Below are 19,839 nucleotides of genomic sequence, written 5' to 3'. Positions count from 1 at the left end.
AGTCCTTTCTCTCCTATAGCAACGAATGAATGGATTTTCTCCTCAGGGTTAGAGCATGACATCTGATGCGACACTGTAGTAGTAGACATAATAATCTGTATAAACTGTGCAACACGCAGTTTGTTATAATATAGTTTTGTGCAGAGCCGTTGAAACGTTTTCCAACATTGAAATCTACTTTTGTGTAGATTTTAGTTGATTTAAATAATAAAAGCCCGGAAGTCGGAAGTGACGCGTGTTCCAGTAGCGCGATGACGTGCTTCCGCTCAGGAGCAATGGCTCGCGCTGCTGGATGCGTTTGTTGATCAGTGATAAACGCGATTATTAGATATATTTAATAAAGTGATTTGAGGTGAGTTTGACTTTTACTCTGATCACGTGCAGCTCTTTCACCCCGCGACACGTTCATGTTCATGTTTATTATCCAGAGCTAATTCATAACATGAGATTATCGGTTTGTACAGTAAGTTATTCCCACAGCGACAGTAAAGCTGACCCCACAACAGCACCGAGACCACACACACACACACACACACACACACAGTGCTGATGCTGATGAAACGCTCTTTCTCATCATGTTTCTGGTTTCCTCGTGGCTCCTGAGGCACATGTAACGTTAGGGTTTGACTCAGAAACAAGGGATGTTTTCCTGCTCTTTACTCTTTTTACTTGATGTGTTTTATATGTGCCAGAGTTTAATGGCGAGAAATGTTATGATTTGATTAAACCGAAATATTAGCAGTTACAGTAGGATAATAATACCGCTGTAAAGTCATCGATGGTGAAACGTGTTTAACTTCTGCTGGAAAAGGCTTAGAGTCCAGAAGATGTTGCTTTAAAGACAAAAGCTCATACTAGTAGACCATTACCCTGGTGAAATAATCCATGTTTACCCTGATGAAATAATCCACGTTTACCCTGGTGAAGGAAATAATCGCCACAGAGAGCAGATGTTTGATTGACAGCATACAGAGGAGTGATTCTCTCTCTCTCTCTCTCTCTCTCTCTCTCTCTCTCTCTCTCTCTCTCTCTCTCTCTCTCTCTCTCGCTCTCTCTCTCTCTCTCTCTCTCTCTCATTCCCTCGTCCGTATGAAGGAGTGTGTGACAGATGATCTGCTGTGTATTGATGATATTCCTTTCTCTCTCTTTTGTGTGTGTGTGTTCAGGTGAAGCCGCCGGACGGTCATCATCATCATCATGGGTCGCCGCTCCACCTCCTCCACCAAGAGTGGGAAGTTCATGAACCCCACCGACCAGGCCAGTGAGTACACACACACACACACTCACTCACTCACTCACACACATACACACACACTGACTTACACAGACACACACACACACACTGACTCACTCACTCACTCCCACATTCACTCACTCACACACACTGACTCTCACACACACCAGATTACCTCATGAGGTAATGACGTAAATGACTTCTCACCTCTGTGTGTGTGTGTGTGTGTGTGTGTGTGTGTGTGTGTGTGTGTGTGTGCAGGGAAGGAGGCGCGCAAGAGAGAGCTGAAGAAGGTAAGCACACGACCTCCGCCCCCGAGTGAGAGAGTGAAGCTTCAGTCAGTGTATTCATGAGCCGGCTGCGTGTTAAAGGTCCCCTGACATGGGGTTACTTTATTATTTTATAATGTTTCCTGGGTTACCCTTATAATGTTAGTATGTTTTTTAGATCAAAAATAGTCATAATTTAGAAATAAAAGGCATTTTTCCTAGCCTGATTTTAGCTTTTGATTTGAACACTGTTTGAAGGGGCGTGTCTGCTGTGGGATTCAGTGTAACCGGCCACTGCTGTGATTGGCTGTGGGATTCAGTGGAACCGCCCACTGCTGTGATTGGCTGTGGGATTCAGTGTAACCGCCCACTGCTGTGATTGGCTGTGGGATTCAGTGTAACCGCCCACTGCTGTGATTGGCTGTGGGATTCAGTGTAACCGCCCACTGCTGTGATTGGCTGTGGGATTCAGTGTAACCGCCCACTGCTGTGATTGGCTGTGGGATTCAGTGTAACCGGCCTCTGCTGTGATTGGCTGTGGGATTCAGTGTAACCGCCCACTACTGTGATTGGCTGTGGGATTCAGTGTAACTGCCCACTGCTGTGATTGGCTGTGGGATTCAGTGGAACCGCCCACTGCTGTGATTGGCTGTGGGATTCAGTGGAACCGCCCACTGCTGTGATTGGCTGTGGGATTCAGTGTAACCGCCCACTGCTGTGATTGGCTGTGGGATTCAGTGTAACCGGCCTCTGCTGTGATTGGCTGTGGGATTCAGTGTAACCGCCCACTACTGTGATTGGCTGTGGGATTCAGTGTAACTGCCCACTGCTGTGATTGGCTGTGGGATTCAGTGGAACCGCCCACTGCTGTGATTGGCTGTGGGATTCAGTGGAACCGCCCACTGCTGTGATTGGCTGTGGGATTCAGTGTAACCGCCCACTGCTGTGATTGGCTGTGAGTCTTCAGTGTAACCGCCCACTACTGTGATTGGCTGTGGGATTCAGTGTAACCGCCCACTGCTGTGATTGGCTGTGGGATTCAGTGTAACCGCCCACTGCTGTGATTAGCTGTGGGATTCAGTGAAACGGCCCACTGCTGTGATTGGCTGTGGGATTCAGTGTAACCGCCCACTGCTGTGATTGGCTGTGGGATTCAGTGTAACCGCCCACTGCTGTGATTGGCTGTGGGATTCAGTGTAACCGCCCACTGCTGTGATTGGCTGTGGGATTCAGTGTAACCGCCCACTGCTGTGATTGGCTGTGGGATTCAGTGTAACCGCCCACTGCTGTGATTGGCTGTGGGATTCAGTGTAACCGCCCACTGCTGTGATTGGCTGTGGGATTCAGTGTAACCGCCCACTGCTGTGATTAGCTGTGGGATTCAGTGAAACGGCCCACTGCTGTGATTGGCTGTGGGATTCAGTGTAACCGCCCACTGCTGTGATTGGCTGTGGGATTCAGTGTAACCGCCCACTGCTGTGATTGGCTGTGGGATTCAGTGTAACCGCCCACTACTGTGATTAGCTGTGGGATTCAGTGAAACGGCCCACTGCTGTGATTGGCTGTGGGATTCAGTGTAACCGCCCACTGCTGTGATTAGCTGTGGGATTCAGTGTAACCGCCCACTGCTGTGATTGGCTGTGGGATTCAGTGTAACCGCCCACTGCTGTGATTGGCTGTGGGATTCAGTGTAACCGCCCACTGCTGTGATTGGCTGTGGGATTCAGTGAAACGGCCCACTGCTGTGATTGGCTGTGGGATTCAGTGTAACCGCCCACTGCTGTGATTGGCTGTGGGATTCAGTGTAACCGCCCACTACTGTGATTGGCTGTGGGATTCAGTGTAGCCGCCCACTGCTGTGATTGGCTGTGGGATTCAGTGGAACCGCCCACTGCTGTGATTGGCTGTGAGTCTTCAGTGGAACCGCCCACTGCTGTGATTGGCTGTGAGTCTTCAGTGGAACCGCCCACTGCTGTGATTGGCTGACATGCTTGCATATGAAATAGCTACATATTACATGCGAAACTCTCTCGAATACTTTTACTACAGCTATTATATGTTTTTACTATATCGAGATTAACAAATCTTGAGAAGTTTTAAAGTATTTAGATCTATTCCCATCACATAAAATGTTGCCGTGATGAGCATTGAGCAGCAGATGACAGTGTGTTGATCGCGAGCATGAAGATCTTATCTTTGCAACGCAGTTTCTGCACTCTCTAATGCTTTCACCAGTGCAAACACGATGATGTAAATACAGTAAGAGCTTCGTTGTGCAGTGTAACGTGCGTCATTCATTTCATAACCAGTGTCCAGATAAACTCGCCTGTGTGGAAAGATTGTTCTTTGATCGCTTTCTGTATACTTTGTTCACAATTTAAATAAGATTATTTTCATCCTACTAAAAGAAACGATGTGAAGTTGATATTTTAGTCACTGGCTTGACTTACTTATGCATAAACAGTATTGAACGATTTTGAGAGAAAGATTACCTGTCTGAACTTGAACAATTACACATCAGAAAGTGTTGCTTGGTAGCTCGATGATTTATTCTCAGACGTTCATCGAGGCCAGCTCTGGCCCAAGTTGAGGAAACAGTCGTCGGTGAAATGTTTGGACCATACACAACTTTGGGAAGTTGTGTCGGCGCATTTCCAGAGAAAATAAAATTAACCCATTGTTTCTTCAGAGGCTCGGATGAAGGAACTAAAGAATACTTTTGTGTTCATTTGTACATCCGAACACTGATCAACTGCCATGCTTCGCTCGTTTGCAAGCCATGATATCTCTCCAGGAAAAACTCTAATCGCGCTCGCGCATTCACTCCCTAGCTCGCTTTCTCATGGCGAGCCGAACTCTCTGAGTGGGCAAAGCAGAGAAAGGGGAGGCTACCGTTCCTCCTTATGACGTCATACGGAGGAGATTCAAGATCAGCCCGTCTGAGCTCTCATTATCTCACAGGCAGAGAGAGACAGCCAAAGCTCGGTTTACACCGACTGACATGTCACTGGGGGACCCTATACAGGCTAGGGGAACTCATGTTAATGCTACAAAACCTCAGAAAGTGAAGATTTCATGTCATGAGACCTTTAATGTTGTTCACACTACTCTCAGTTATTACAGTTAATACAGTTAACTATATTACAGGTAATATCATCATAACACATTATCATCCGCTGGAGGTAAGCATGTGTGTGTGTGTGTGTTGTAGAACAAGAAGCAGAGGATGATGGTCCGAGCGGCTGTGCTGAAGATGAAGGACCCGCGGCAGATCATCAGAGACATGGAGAAACTCGACGAGATGGGTGAGTGTGTGTGTGTGTGTGTGTGTGTGTGTTTACTCAGAGCAGACGTCTGACTCTTCTCTCCAGGTCTTGGTCATGTGACGTTCGCCAGGAGTGTCTGAATTCAGCTGAGTTTCATGAGTGGTTGTGCTGGAGACACGGCACTGATGGTGTGTGTGTGTGTGTGTGTTTCAGAGTTCAACCCTGTGCAGCAGCCGCTGCTGAACGAGAAGGTGTTGCGCGACAAGCGTAAGAAGCTGCGCGAGACGTTCGAGCGAATCGTGCGCCTGTACGAGCGAGAGAACCCAGAGACGTATAAGGATCTGCGTAAGCTGGAGGTCGAGTACGAGACCAAGAGAGGCCAGCTCTCGCTCTACTTCGACTCCGTCAAGGTGTGTGTCCAGCACACACACACACACACACACACACACACACACTCTTCATGTGCTTTAGTCTGGCCGCTGCAACACAGCTGGTGATGCTGTAAAGATGCAGAATAACATGAAATATGATGTTAGTAATGCTGGTTTCTGTGGTGTGTGTGGTGTGTGTGTGTATGGTGTGTGCGTCTGTGGTGTGTGTGCGTCTGTTGTGTGTGTGTGTCTGTGGTGTGTGTGTGTCTGTGGTGTGTGTATGGTGTGTGCGTCTGTGGTGTGTGTGCGTCTGTGGTGTGTGTGCGTCTGTGGTGTGTGTGTGTGTCTGTGGTGTGTGTGTCTGTGGTGTGTGTGTGTGTCTGTGGTGTGTGTGTGTGTCTGTGGTGTGTGCGCCTGTGGTGTGTGTGTGTGTCTGTGGTGTGTGTATGGTGTGTGCGTCTGTGGTGTGTGTGCGTCTGTGGTGTGTGTGTGTGTCTGTGGTGTGTGTGTGTCTGTGGTGTGTGTATGGTGTGTGCGTCTGTGGTGTGTGTGCGTCTGTGGTGTGTGTGTGTGTCTGTGGTGTGTGCGTCTGGTGTGTGTCTGTGGTGTGTGCGCCTGTGGTGTGTGCGCCTGTGGTGTGTGCGCCTGTGGTGTGTGTGTATGGTGTGTGCGTCTGTGGTGTGTGTGTGTGCGTCTGTGGTGTCGGTGGTGTGTGTGTGTATGTATGGTGTGTGTGTCCACAGAACGCGGAGTCGGTGGAGGTGGACAGTATTCCTCTGCCAGACATGCCTCACGCTCCCTCCAGCATCCTCATCCAGGACATCCCACTACCTGGAGCCCAGCCACCCTCCATCCTGAAGAAGAGCTCAGCACTCGGGTCAGAACACACACACACACACACACATACATATCCCACATACAGGTCCTCCATCTGATCTGGATACGGCCCGGATCCGGCTGACTACATCATGTGTTGTGGTCGTGTCTAGGCGCAGGTCCTCCATCTGATCTGGATACGGCCCGGATCCGGCTGACTACATCATGTGTTGTGGTCGTGTCTAGGCGCAGGTCCTCCATCTGATCTGGATACGGCCCGGATCCGGCTGACTACATCATGTGTTGTGGTCGTGTCTAGGCGCACGTCCACCATCTGATCTGGATACGGCCCGGATCCGGCTGACTACATCATGTGTTGTGGTCGTGTCTAGGCGCAGGTCCTCCATCTGATCTGGATACGGCCGGATCCGACTGACTACATCATGTGTTGTGGTCGTGTCTAGGCGCAGGTCCTCCATCTGATCTGGATACGGCCCGGATCCGACTGACTACATCATGTGTTGTGGTCGTGTCTAGGCGCAGGTCCTCCATCTGATCTGGATACGGCCCGGATCCGGCTGACTACATCATGCGTTGTGGGCGTGTCTAGGCGCAGGTCCTCCATCTGATCTGGATACGGCCCAGATCTGGCTGACTACATCATGTGTTGTGGTCGTGTCTAGGCGCAGGTCCTCCATCTGATCTGGATACGGCCCAGATCTGGCTGACTACATCATGCGTTGTGGGCGTGTCTAGGCGCAGGTCCACCATCTGATCTGGATACAGCCCGGATCCGGCTGACTACATCATGCGTTGTGGTCGTGTCTAGGCACAGGTCCTCCATCTGATCTGGATACGGCCCGGATCCGGCTGACTACATTTTGTGTTGTGGTCGTGTCTAGGCGCAGGTCCTCCATCTGATCTGGATACGGCCCCGATCCGGCTGACTACATCATGTGTTGTGGTCGTGTCTAGGCACAGGTCCTCCATCTGATCTGGATATGGCCTGGATCCGGCTGACTACATCATGTGTTGTGGTCGTGTCTAGGCGCAGGTCCTCCATCTGATCTGGATACGGCCCGGATCCGGCTGACTACATCGTGTGTTGTGGTAGTGTCTAGGCGCAGGTCCTCCATCTGATCTGGATACGGCCCGGATCTGGCTGACTACATCATGTGTTGTGGTCGTGTCTAGGCGCAGGTCCTCCATCTGATCTGGATACGGCCCGGATCTGGCTGACTACATCATGTGTTGTGGTCGTGTCTAGGTGCAGGTCCTCCATCTGATCTGGATACGGCCCGGATCCGGCTGACTACATCGTGTGTTGTGGTCTTGTCTAGGCGCAGGTCCTCCATCTGATCTGGATACGGCCCGGATCTGGCTGTCTACATCATGTGTTGTGGTCGTGTCCAGGCGCAGGTCCTCCATCTGATCAGGATACGGCCTGGATCCGGCTGACTACATCATGTGTTGTGGTCGTGTCTAGGCACAGGTCCTCCATCTGATCTGGATACGGCCCGGATCCGTCTGACTACATCATGTGTTGTGGTCGTGTCTAGGCGCAGGTCCTCCATCTGATCTGGATACGGCCCAGATCCGGCTGACTACATCATGTGTTGTGGTCGTGTCTAGGCGCAGGTCCTCCATCTGATCTGGATATGGCCTGGATCCGGCTGACTACATCATGTGTTGTGGTCGTGTCTAGGCGCAGGTCCTCCATCTGATCTGGATACGGCCCGGATCCGGCTGACTACATCATGTGTTGTGGTCGTGTCTAGGCGCAGGTCCTCCATCTGATCTGGATATGGCCTGGATCCGGCTGACTACATCATGTGTTGTGGTCGTGTCTAGGCGCAGGTCCTCCATCTGATCTGGTTACGGCCCGGATCCGGCTGACTACATCATGCGTTGTGGTCGTGTCTAGGCGCAGGTCCTCCATCTGATCTGGATACGGCCTGGATCCGGCTGACTACATCATGTGTTGTGGTCGTGTCTAGGTGCAGGTCCTCCATCTGATCTGGATACGGCCCGGATCCGGCTGACTACATCATGCGTTGTGGTCGTGTCTAGGCGCAGGTCCTCCATCTGATCTGGATACGGCCTGGATCCGGCTGACTACATCATGCGTTGTGGTCGTGTCTAGGCGCAGGTCCTCCATCTGATCTGGATACGGCCCCGATCCAGCTGACTACGTCATGTGTTGTGGTCGTGTCTAGGCGCAGGTCCTCCATCTGATCTGGATACGGCCCCGATCCAGCTGACTACATCATGCGTTGTGGTCGTGTCTAGGCGCAGGTCCTCCATCTGATCTGGATACGGCCCGGATCCGGCTGACTACATCATGCGTTGTGGTTGTGTCTAGGCGCAGGTCCTCCATCTGATCTGGATACGGCCTGGATCCGGCTGACTACATCATGTGTTGTTGTCGTGTCTAGGCGCAGGTCCTCCATCTGATCTGGATACGGCCTGGATCCGGCTGACTACATCATGTGTTGTGGTCGTGTCTAGGCGCAGGTCCTCCATCTGATCTGGATACGGCCTGGATCCGGCTGACTACTTCATGTGTTGTGGTCGTGTCTAGGCGCAGGTCCTCCATCTGATCTGGATACGGCCTGGATCCGGCTGACTACAGCATGTGTTGTTGTCGTGTCTAGGCGCAGGTCCTCCATCTGATCTGGATACGGCCTGGATCCGGCTGACTACATCATGTGTTGTGGTCGTGTCTAGGCGCAGGTCCTCCATCTGATCTGGATACGGCCCTGATCCGGCTGACTACATCATGTGTTGGGGTCGTGTCTAGGCGCAGGTCCTCCATCTGATCTGGATTCCGCCCGGATCCGGCTGACTACATCATGCGTTGTGGTCGTGTCTAGGCGCAGGTCCTCCATCTGATCTGGATACGGCCTGGATCCGGCTGACTACATCATGTGTTGTGGTGGTGTCTAGGTGCAGGTCCTCCATCTGATCTGGATACGGCCCGGATCCGGCTGACTACATCATGTGTTGTGGTCGTGTCTAGGCGCAGGTCCTCCATCTGATCTGGATACGGCCTGGATCCGGCTGACTACATCATGTGTTGTGGTCGTGTCTAGGCGCAGGTCCTCCATCTGATCTGGATACGGCTCGGATCCGGCTGACTACATCATGTGTTGTTGTCGTGTCTAGGCGCAGGTCCTCCATCTGATCTGGATACGGCCCGGATCCGGCTGACTACATCATGTGTTGTGGTCGTGTCTAGGCGCAGGTCCTCCATCTGATCTGGATACGGCCCGGATCCGGCTGACTACATCATGCGTTGTGGTCGTGTCTAGGCGCAGGTCCTCCATCTGATCTGGATACGGCCCGGATCCGGCTGACTACATCATGTGTTGTGGTCGTGTCTAGGCGCAGGTCCTCCATCTGATCTGGATACGGCCCGGATCCGGCTGACTACATCATGTGTTGTGGTAGTGTCTAGGCGCAGGTCCTCCATCTGATCTGGATACGGCCTGGATCCGGCTGACTACATCATGCTTTGTGGTCGTGTCTAGGCGCAGGTCCACCATCTCATCTGGATACGGCCCGGATCCGGCTGACTACATCATGCGTTGTGGTCGTGTCTAGGCGCAGGTCCTCCATCTGATCTGGATTCGGCCCGGATCCGGCTGACTACATCATGCGTTGTGGTCGTGTGTAGGCGCAGGTCCTCCATCTGATCTGGATACGGCCTGGATCCGGCTGACTACATCATGTGTTGTGGTCATGTCTAGGCGCAGGTCCTCCATCTGATCTGGATACGGCCTGGATCCGGCTGACTCCATCATGTGTTGTGGTCGTGTCTAGGCGCAGGTCCACCATCTGATCTGGATACGGCCTGGATCCGGCTGACTACATCATGCGTTGTGGTCGTGTCTAGGCGCAGGTCCACCATCTGATCTGGATACGGCCCGGATCCGGCTGACTACATCATGCGTTGTGGTCGTGTCTAGGCGCAGGTCCTCCATCTGATCTGGATACGGCCCGGATCCGGCTGACTACATCATGCGTTGTGGTCGTGTCTAGGCGCAGGTCCTCCATCTGATCTGGATACGGCCCGGATCCGGCTGACTACATCATGCGTTGTGGTCGTGTGTAGGCGCAGGTCCTCCATCTGATCTGGATACGGCCTGGATCCGGCTGACTACATCATGTGTTGTGGTCATGTCTAGGCGCAGGTCCTCCATCTGATCTGGATACGGCCTGGATCCGGCTGACTCCATCATGTGTTGTGGTCGTGTCTAGGCGCAGGTCCTCCATCTGATCTGGATACGGCCCGGATCCGGCTGACTCCATCATGTGTTGTGGTCGTGTCTAGGCGCAGGTCCACCATCTGATCTGGATACGGCCTGGATCCGGCTGACTACATCATGCGTTGTGGTCGTGTCTAGGCGCAGGTCCACCATCTGATCTGGATTCGGCCCGGATCCGGCTGACTACATCATGCGTTGTGGTCGTGTGTAGGCGCAGGTCCTCCTTCTAATCTGGATACGGCCCGGATCCGTCTGACTACATCATGTGTTGTGGTCGTGTCTAGGCGCAGGTCCACCATCTGATCTGGATATGGCCCGGATCCGGCTGACTACATCATGTGTTGTGGTCGTGTCTAGGCGCAGGTCCTCCATCTGATCTGGATTCGGCCCGGATCCGGCTGACTACATCATGCGTTGTGGTCGTGTCTAGGCGCAGGTCCTCCATCTGATCTGGATACGGCCCGGATCCGGCTGACTACATCATGCGTTGTGGTCGTGTCTAGGCGCAGGTCCTCCATCTGATCTGGATACGGCCCGGATCCGGCTGACTACATCATGCGTTGTGGTCGTGTCTAGGCGCAGGTCCTCCATCTGATCTGGATACGGCCCGGATCCGGCTGACTACATCATGCGTTGTGGTCGTGTCTAGGCGCAGGTCCTCCATCTGATCTGGATACGGTTGAATATAAGCAATCAGAAAAGAGAGATGAGGTTGTTGTTTTTTTGGGCGATCTTCGTCCTCAAGTTCTCGTACGTGACAGTGACGATCGATCTTGAGTACTCTGAAACACTATTACAATATCAAATATGTTCAGCGAAGTGTCAGCGTCAGGACTGTGTGTTGATGTGTGTTAATGTGTGTTTCAGGAAAGGTTCAGCGCTCTCTGCTGCTGCTCTGGCTGGAGTTCCTCGTCTGCCGCCGGGACGCAAACCACCAGGACCCCCTCCAGGACCCCCGCCACCACAGATCCTGCAGCTGTACGCCAGCACACGCCGCACAGGTACACGCTACACACATGCCACACACCAGATACACGCTACACGCACGCCACACACCAGATACATGCTACACACACGCCGCACACCAGATACACGCTACACACACGCTACACACCAGATGCATGCTACACACGCATGCCACACACCAGATACACGCTACACGCACGCCACACACCAGACACAGGCTACACACACATGCCACACACCAGATACATGCTACACACGCTACATGCCAGATACACGCTACACACACGCTACACACACGCCACACACCAGATACACGCTACACACACGCCACACACCAGATACACGCATGCCACACACCAGATACATGCTACACACGCTACATGCCAGATACACGCTACACACGCTACATGCCAGATACACGCTACACACACGCCACACACCAGATACACGCTACACGCACGCCACACACCAGATACATGCTACACACACGCCACACACCAGATACACGCTACACACGCATGCCACACACCAGATACACGCTACACACGCATGCCACACACCAGATACACGCTACACGCACGACACACACCAGACACAGGCTACACCCACGCCACACACCAGATACATGCTACACACGCTACATGCCAGAGACACGCTACACACACGCATGCCACACACCAGATACACGCTACACGCACGCCACACACCAGACACAGGCTACACCCACGCCACACACCAGATACATGCTACACGCACGCCACACACCAGATACACGCTACACACACGCCACACACCAGATACACGCTACACGCACGCCACACACCAGATACACGCTACACGCACGCCACACACCAGATACATGCTACACGCACGCCACACACCAGATACACGCTGCACACACGCCACACACCAGATACACGCTACACACACACCACACACCAGATACATGCTACACGCACGCCACACACCAGATACACGCTACACACACGCGCCACACACCAGATACATGCTACACGCACGCCACATACCAGATACACGCTACACACACGCCACACACCAGATACACGCTACACACACGCCACACACCAGATACATGCTACTCGCACGCCACACACCAGATACACGCTACACACACGCCACACACCAGATACACACTACACGCACGCCACACACCGGATACACGCTACACGCACGCCACACACCAGATACACGCTACACGCACGCCACACACCAGATACACGCTACACACACGCCACACACCAGATACACGCTACACGCACGCCACACACCAGATACACGCTACACGCACGCCACACACCAGATACACGCTACACGCACGCCACACACCAGATACACGCTACACGCACGCCACACACCGGATACACGCTACACACACGCCACACACCAGATACACGCTACACGCACGCCACACACCAGATACACGCTACACGCACGCCACACACCGGATACACGCTACACGCACGCCACACACCAGATACACGCTACACACACGCCACACACCAGATACACGCTACACGCACGCCACACACCAGATACACGCTACACGCACGCCACACACCAGATACACGCTACACGCACGCCACACACCGGATACACGCTACACGCACGCCACACACCAGATACACGCTACACGCACGCCACACACCAGATACACGCTACACGCACGCCACACACCAGATACACGCTACACGCACGCCACACACCAGATACACGCTACACGCACGCCACACACCAGATACACGCTACACGCACGCCACACACCGGATACACGCTACACGCACGCCACACACCAGATACACGCTACACGCACGCCACACACCAGATACATGCTACACACACGCCACACACCAGACACATGCTACACACACGCCACACACCAGATACACGCTACACGCACGCCACACACCAGATACATGCTACACACACGCCACACACCAGACACATGCTACACACACGCCACACACCAGACACATGCTACACACACGCCACACACCAGATACATGCTACACACACGCCACACACCAGATACACGCTACACGCACGCCACACACCAGATACATGCTACACACACACCAGATACACGCTACACACATGCCACACACCAGATACATGCTACACGCACGCCACACACCAGATACATGCTACACACACGCCACACACCAGACACATGCTACACACACGCCACACACCAGACACATGCTACACACACGACACACACCAGACACATGCTACACACACGCCACACACCAGATACATGCTACACACACGCCACACACCAGATACATGCTACACACACGCCACACACCAGACACATGCTACACACACACGCCACACACCAGATACACGCTACACGCACGCCACACACCAGATACACGCTACACGCACGCCACACACCAGATACACGCTACACGCACGCCACACACCAGATACACGCTACACGCACGCCACACACCAGATACACGCTACACACACGCCACACACCAGATACACGCTACACACACGCCACACACCAGATACATGCTACACACACGCCACACACCAGATACACGCTACACACACGCCACACACCAGATACACGCTACACACACGCCACACACCAGATACATGCTACACACATGCCACACACCAGATACACGCTACACACACGCCACACACCAGATACATGCTACACACACGCCACACACCAGATACACGCTACACACACGCCACACACCAGATACACGCTACACGCATGCCACACACCAGATACACGCTACACGCACGCCACACACCAGATACATGCTACACACACGCCACACACCAGACACATGCTACACACACGCCACACACCAGACACATGCTACACACACGCCACACACCAGATACACGCTACACACACGCCACACACCAGATACACGCTACACACACGCCACACACCAGATACACGCTACACACACGCCACACACCAGATACATGCTACACACACGCCACACACCAGACACATGCTACACACACGCCACACACCAGACACATGCTACACACACGCCACACACCAGATACATGCTACACACACACGCCACACACCAGATACATGCTACACGCACGCCACACACCAGATACACGCTACACACACGCCACACACCAGATACATGCTACACGCACGCCACACACCAGATACACGCTACACGCACGCCACACAACAGATACACGCTACACGCACGCCACACACCAGATACACGCTACACGCACGCCACACACCAGATACACGCACGCCACACACCGGATACACGCTACACGCACGCCACACAACAGATACACGCTACACACACGCCACACAACAGATACACGCTACACGCACGCCACACACCAGATACACGCTACACACACGCCACACACCAGATACACGCTACACACACGCCACACACCAGATACACGCCACACAACAGATACACGCTACACGCACGCCACACAACAGATACACGCTACACGCACGCCACACACCAGATACACGCTACACTCACGCCACACACCAGATACACGCTACACACACGCCACACACCAGATACACGCTACACACACGCCACACACCAGATACATGCTACACGCACGCCACACACCAGATAAATGATACACACACGCCACACACCAGACACATGCTACACACACGCCACACACCAGACACATGCTACACACACGCCACACACCAGATACATGCTACACACACGCCACACACCAGATACACGCTACACGCACGCCACACACCAGATACATGCTACACACACACCAGATACACGCTACACACATGCCACACACCAGATACATGCTACACGCACGCCACACACCAGATACATGCTACACACACGCCACACACCAGACACATGCTACACACACGCCACACACCAGACACATGCTACACACACGCCACACACCAGACACATGCTACACACACGCCACACACCAGATACATGCTACACACACGCCACACACCAGATACATGCTACACACACGCCACACATCAGACACATGCTACACACACACGCCACACACCAGATACATGCTACACACACGCCACACACCAGATACACGCTACACTCCAGCCACACGCTACACTCCAGATACACACTTCAGCCGCTACACTCCAGATACACACTCCAGCCGCTACACTCCAGATACACACTCCAGCCGCTACACTCCAGATACACACTTCAGCCGCTACACTCCAGATACACACTCCAGCCGCTACACTCCAGATACACACTCCAGCCGCTACACTCCAGATACATGTTACACACACGCCACACACCAGATACATGCTACACACACGCCACACACCAGATACACGCTACACTCCAGCCACACGCTACACTCCAGATACACACTTCAGCCGCTACACTCCAGATACACACTCCAGCCGCTACACTCCAGATACACACTCCAGCCGCTACACTCCAGATACACACTTCAGCCGCTACACTCCAGATACACACTCCAGCCGCTACACTCCAGATACACACTCCAGCCGCTACACTCCAGATACACACTCCAGCCGCTACACTCCAGATACACACTTCAGCCGCTACACTCCAGATACACACTCCAGCCGCTACACTCCAGATACACACTCCAGCCGCTACACTCCAGATACACACTCCAGCCGCTACACTCCAGCCACACGCTACACTCCAGCCACACGCAATATGCCAGGTTCACACTACACACAGCACATGCACATCAGATGCACGCCACATGCTACATGCCAGATACACGCTAACACTGAGCCAAGGTCTTTAGCTTAAATTCTTTTACCAATTCAAACTTTCTTCAGGTTTTTTGTTGATCGTGTTTTATGTGTTGTGTGTGTGTTATTCCCCGCTCACTGTTGTGTGTTAATGTCAGAGGGCAGCGGTGGCTCAGACACTGAAATGATGGACACTGGTGCACGAAACTCTGACAGCGAGAGCGACACCGACGACGACGACAGCGACTCTCAGGACGACAGCGGCGGAGAGAGAGACAGTACAGATGCTGGCGCGCGAGTGACGGCTGATCGCCACGACGACCGCGATGAGGAGAGAGACCGGGGCGAGAAACACACAGGTGGCCTTCACTAACTGCAGCCATGGAGTACAGATATGAGTGCTGTAACTCCAAGCTCTTTCCCCAGAATTGTGTACAAACATAAACTAAAAAAACATGTTTTCTGAAGGGAACGCGACTGGTACTTAGAATTAATATCATTTCATACTAAAGTGTTTTCTTATGAGATATTTGAGTCAGTTTTTATAAAGGCATCTTTACTTTTGACCGTTGGGATCAATGACTGTTGCACTGTGTGTGTTTCCCTCAGGTCGCAGTGTGCGGTTCGCAGACATGCCTCCGCCCAAAGACAAGAGGAAGAGGAGGGTGGTGAAGACGAAGAGCATTACACCGCTGCAGGCCATGATGTTGCGGATGGCAGGTGTGTGTGTGTGTGTGTCGGTCAGCACTGATGAAGAGCGTGAGCTCACTCTCAGACAGGAGTGGCATACAGACGTGTGTGTGTGTGTGTTCAGGTCAGTCTGTCCCGGAGGAAGAGGAGGAGGAGGATGAAGAGGAGTACTCGGACTCTGAGGAGTCGGATGCTGAGGACCAGGTCTCTGCCGAAGCCGCTCAGTCATTGGTCAATCCTAGACTTTCTGTTCCATCGGCACCAATGGCAGCGCAGCAGCCTCCTCCACACATGCAGGCTCCACCAATCACAGGGCCTCCTCCTTTAGGACCGCCTCCTGCTCCTCCAATGAGGCCGCCAGGCCCGCCGTCCGGCCCGCCTCCAGGCCCGCCTCCCGGTGCGTTACACCACTCATCATCATTATGCTAATGAGCAGCTCATTAACACTGGAGTCCTTAATAAAGCACTAAATAAAGCAGTGAAAGTAATGTTAGTGATTGTGTTGTGATGCAGGCGCTCCCCCGTTCCTGAGGCCTCCTGGACTCCCCGGGTCCCTCAGGGGCCCGATGCCTCGCCTGCTGCCTCCAGGACCCCCCCCGGGCCGCCCCCCCGGCCCTCCCCCGGGCCCCCCGCCGGGCCTGCCTCCAGGACCCCCGCCCCGAGGGCCCCCGCCCCGCCTGCCCCCTCCGGCCCCGCCAGGTGTGTGTGTGTGTGTGTGAACGACTCATAATAATGGCCACACTGATGCTTTAATATGCTGTTGTTGGTTTGCAGGAATGCCTCCACCCCCCCCTCCGCCCCGCTCCGGCCCCCCCCGCATGGCCCCGCCCCCCTCTCTGTTCCCGCCTCCGCTCACTCCCAACGTGCTCAGCGCTCCGCCCAGCCTCCGCCAGAAGACTCCTGCGGCTCCGCCCCCCTCTGGCGACGCCCCCCTCCCGCCTCCCCCCAGAGGCTCCGCCCTGCAGATGCCGCCGCCCCCCGGCACCTCCGCCCACCCGCTCGCCCCCACCATCGAGAAGCGGGCCACCGTCGCGGGCGGCTCCGGCCCGGCCTCGGCCCAGCCGGGGGGCGCCACCATCTCCGCCAAGCCCCAGATCATCAACCCCAAGACAGAGGTGACGCGCTTCGTGCCCACGGCGCTCCGCGTGCGCAGGGACCGGGCCGGCGGGGCCGGAGGGCCGGAGAGAGCCAGCCGGAGGGAGGAGGAGCCTCGACACCAGGCCGCCGCCCACCCGAGCCAGCCGGACCGGCCCGCGCCGCCCAGCATGAAGACCAAGGACCAGATGTACGAGGCCTTCATGCGGGAGATGGAGGGCCTGCTCTAGCTGCGCTCACTAGCCGCTGCCTGTCCGTACCAGTGGCGCTCGCTTTAGAAGCTCTTTTGTACCTTTTCTCTCTGCAGCGTCACGTGATTGTGTTTTATCTGTAAACATGAATAAAAATGTCAAACCCCTGCCGAGTCCTTTGGTAATGATGTTGGTAAATGATGTTGTCTATTACCACCTGACCTCGAATAGAGCCGGTCAGGACTGACAGCGGAGCGGCATCTGTGTTCAGAAGAACGGTTTCCTGAGGAGCCACTGAAGGTGGAGTAATAACTCGACAAGTAAACAGTATTCTGCTTAATCCTACATACATTAGTGTCTGAACTTAAAACTTGACATCTACACCCTTTATTCAAATACCTTTAATGTGTTGAAAGATTTTGTACGCATATTGTGTTGGGATTTTTTTTTTACTTTTTGAACAATTCTTCTAAAAAAACGCTTCGCTATAATTTGGTTGTTTAAATAAATTAAACATGTGAGCTTTGCTTGTCACATTAGGATAAATACAAATGCTAATTTTAAGTAATTGAGGAAAGATGATGAAATATGACGTAGATGTATATCTATATATTTAATGGTGTTCGGTTTGAACAGAACTCAAGTAAAGTACAGATTACCCATAATAGTTTCTCATTAAGGGTTTGTGTCATTATTTGAATATAATATAATATTGAATAAAATTCATAATCGATAAACACACAATGGTGTTAAAATCCAGTCTGGCTGTACTTTCTCGCACAATCTTTTTATTTATTTATTTATTGAATTTTAAGAATTACAATTTCAGTCAGGGGCTTTCTCACACACACACGCGCGCGCGCGCTGTTTCCTCCGTCACTTCCGCTCGAGGGCGGGGCTTCAGCAACACGTGGGTAACGCGCCGCAAACATGGCGGATCCTAGAGAAGCGTCTTCAGATGAAGAGAAGAAACACACACACAGAGCCGAAGACACACACACCGAAGACATGAAGCCGAGCGAAGACACACACACCGAAGACATGGAGCCGAGCGAGGACACACACACCGAAGAGACACACAAGAGCTTCAGAGACCTGGTGAGACACGCGCACAGTCATCTTCATCACACTCGGTTATTACTGTTAACACGGGCTGTTTACATTAGTGCCCATTACTTTCGTGATGCGAAATGACTCTTTCTGTCGTTTTCTATCAGAGAGGCTTTGAACGTTAATTATTGTGTTGATTTCACGAAACTCTGGTGCGCGTTCCCGCCGCCTGCTGGTCGACTCGAGAAGCGCGCGCACATCAGTCCGTTTAATACTGTGTATTCTGTATGTCATCTAATTAACAACTCGAGAAGCGCAGTGTGCAGTTTCTGTGTACATTATACTTTTGTATATTAGTAATTGTATATTTCTATAATTATGTTATTTTAATAATAATAATTGTATATTGGCTTACTGTGACTGATAAGAAGCTTTATTGTTGTTGTACACAGTTGAGTGAACACACATGTATATGAAGTGAACACACACACACACACACACACACACTGAGAGTGTTTGTGCTGTTTCAGGGCGTCACTGAGGTTCTGTGTGAAGCCTGGGTTAGTTCTTGTACACACACACACACACACACAGAGGTTCTGAGTGAAGCCTGGGTTAGTTCTTGTACACACACACACAGAGGCTCTGAGTGAAGCCTGGGTTAGGGTTAGTTGTTGTACACACACACGCATGTATGAACACACACACACACACACACACACACACACAGAGGTTCTGAGTGAAGCCTGGGTTAGGGTTAGTTGTTGTACACACACGCATGTATGAACACACACACTCACACACACACTGAGGTTCTGATTGAAGTTAGGGTTAGGTGTAGTACACACACACAGGTGTAGAACACACACACGCATGTATGAACAC

General features: G+C 52.8%; 2 protein-coding genes across 2 annotated transcripts in view; both read left to right on the top strand.

Moving 5' to 3' along the window:
• Nucleotides 1-255: 255 nt before the first annotated feature.
• On the top strand, nt 256-18,073 carry LOC130077332 (WW domain-binding protein 11). The gene is made up of 12 exons (XM_056242541.1): nt 256-352; nt 1,167-1,261; nt 1,496-1,527; nt 4,715-4,808; nt 4,983-5,179; nt 5,884-6,017; nt 11,092-11,225; nt 16,087-16,287; nt 16,538-16,648; nt 16,743-17,015; nt 17,132-17,317; nt 17,393-18,073. Exons 2-12 carry the CDS (start codon nt 1,198-1,200, stop codon nt 17,941-17,943), a joined length of 1,977 nt encoding a protein of 658 aa, XP_056098516.1. The 5' UTR covers nt 256-352; nt 1,167-1,197; the 3' UTR covers nt 17,944-18,073.
• A 741-nt stretch (nt 18,074-18,814) lies between these two features.
• ddx47 (DEAD (Asp-Glu-Ala-Asp) box polypeptide 47) overlaps nt 18,815-19,839 on the top strand; it is a 14,432-nt gene continuing 13,407 nt past the window's right edge. Inside the window, exon 1 of the mRNA XM_056242539.1 lies at nt 18,815-19,002. Coding sequence (XP_056098514.1) covers nt 18,835-19,002 — 168 coding nt within the window. The 5' untranslated portion in view covers nt 18,815-18,834. The remainder of the gene's footprint in view (nt 19,003-19,839) is intronic.

This window comes from Rhinichthys klamathensis, unplaced genomic scaffold (genome assembly GCF_029890125.1).
Source record: "Rhinichthys klamathensis goyatoka isolate OS25496 unplaced genomic scaffold, OSU_Roscu_1.1 h1tg000728l_1, whole genome shotgun sequence".
NCBI lineage: Eukaryota > Metazoa > Chordata > Actinopteri > Cypriniformes > Leuciscidae > Rhinichthys > Rhinichthys klamathensis.
The sequence above is the reverse complement of the archived record's forward strand: the minus strand, read 5'-3'. Positions and strand labels throughout refer to the sequence as shown.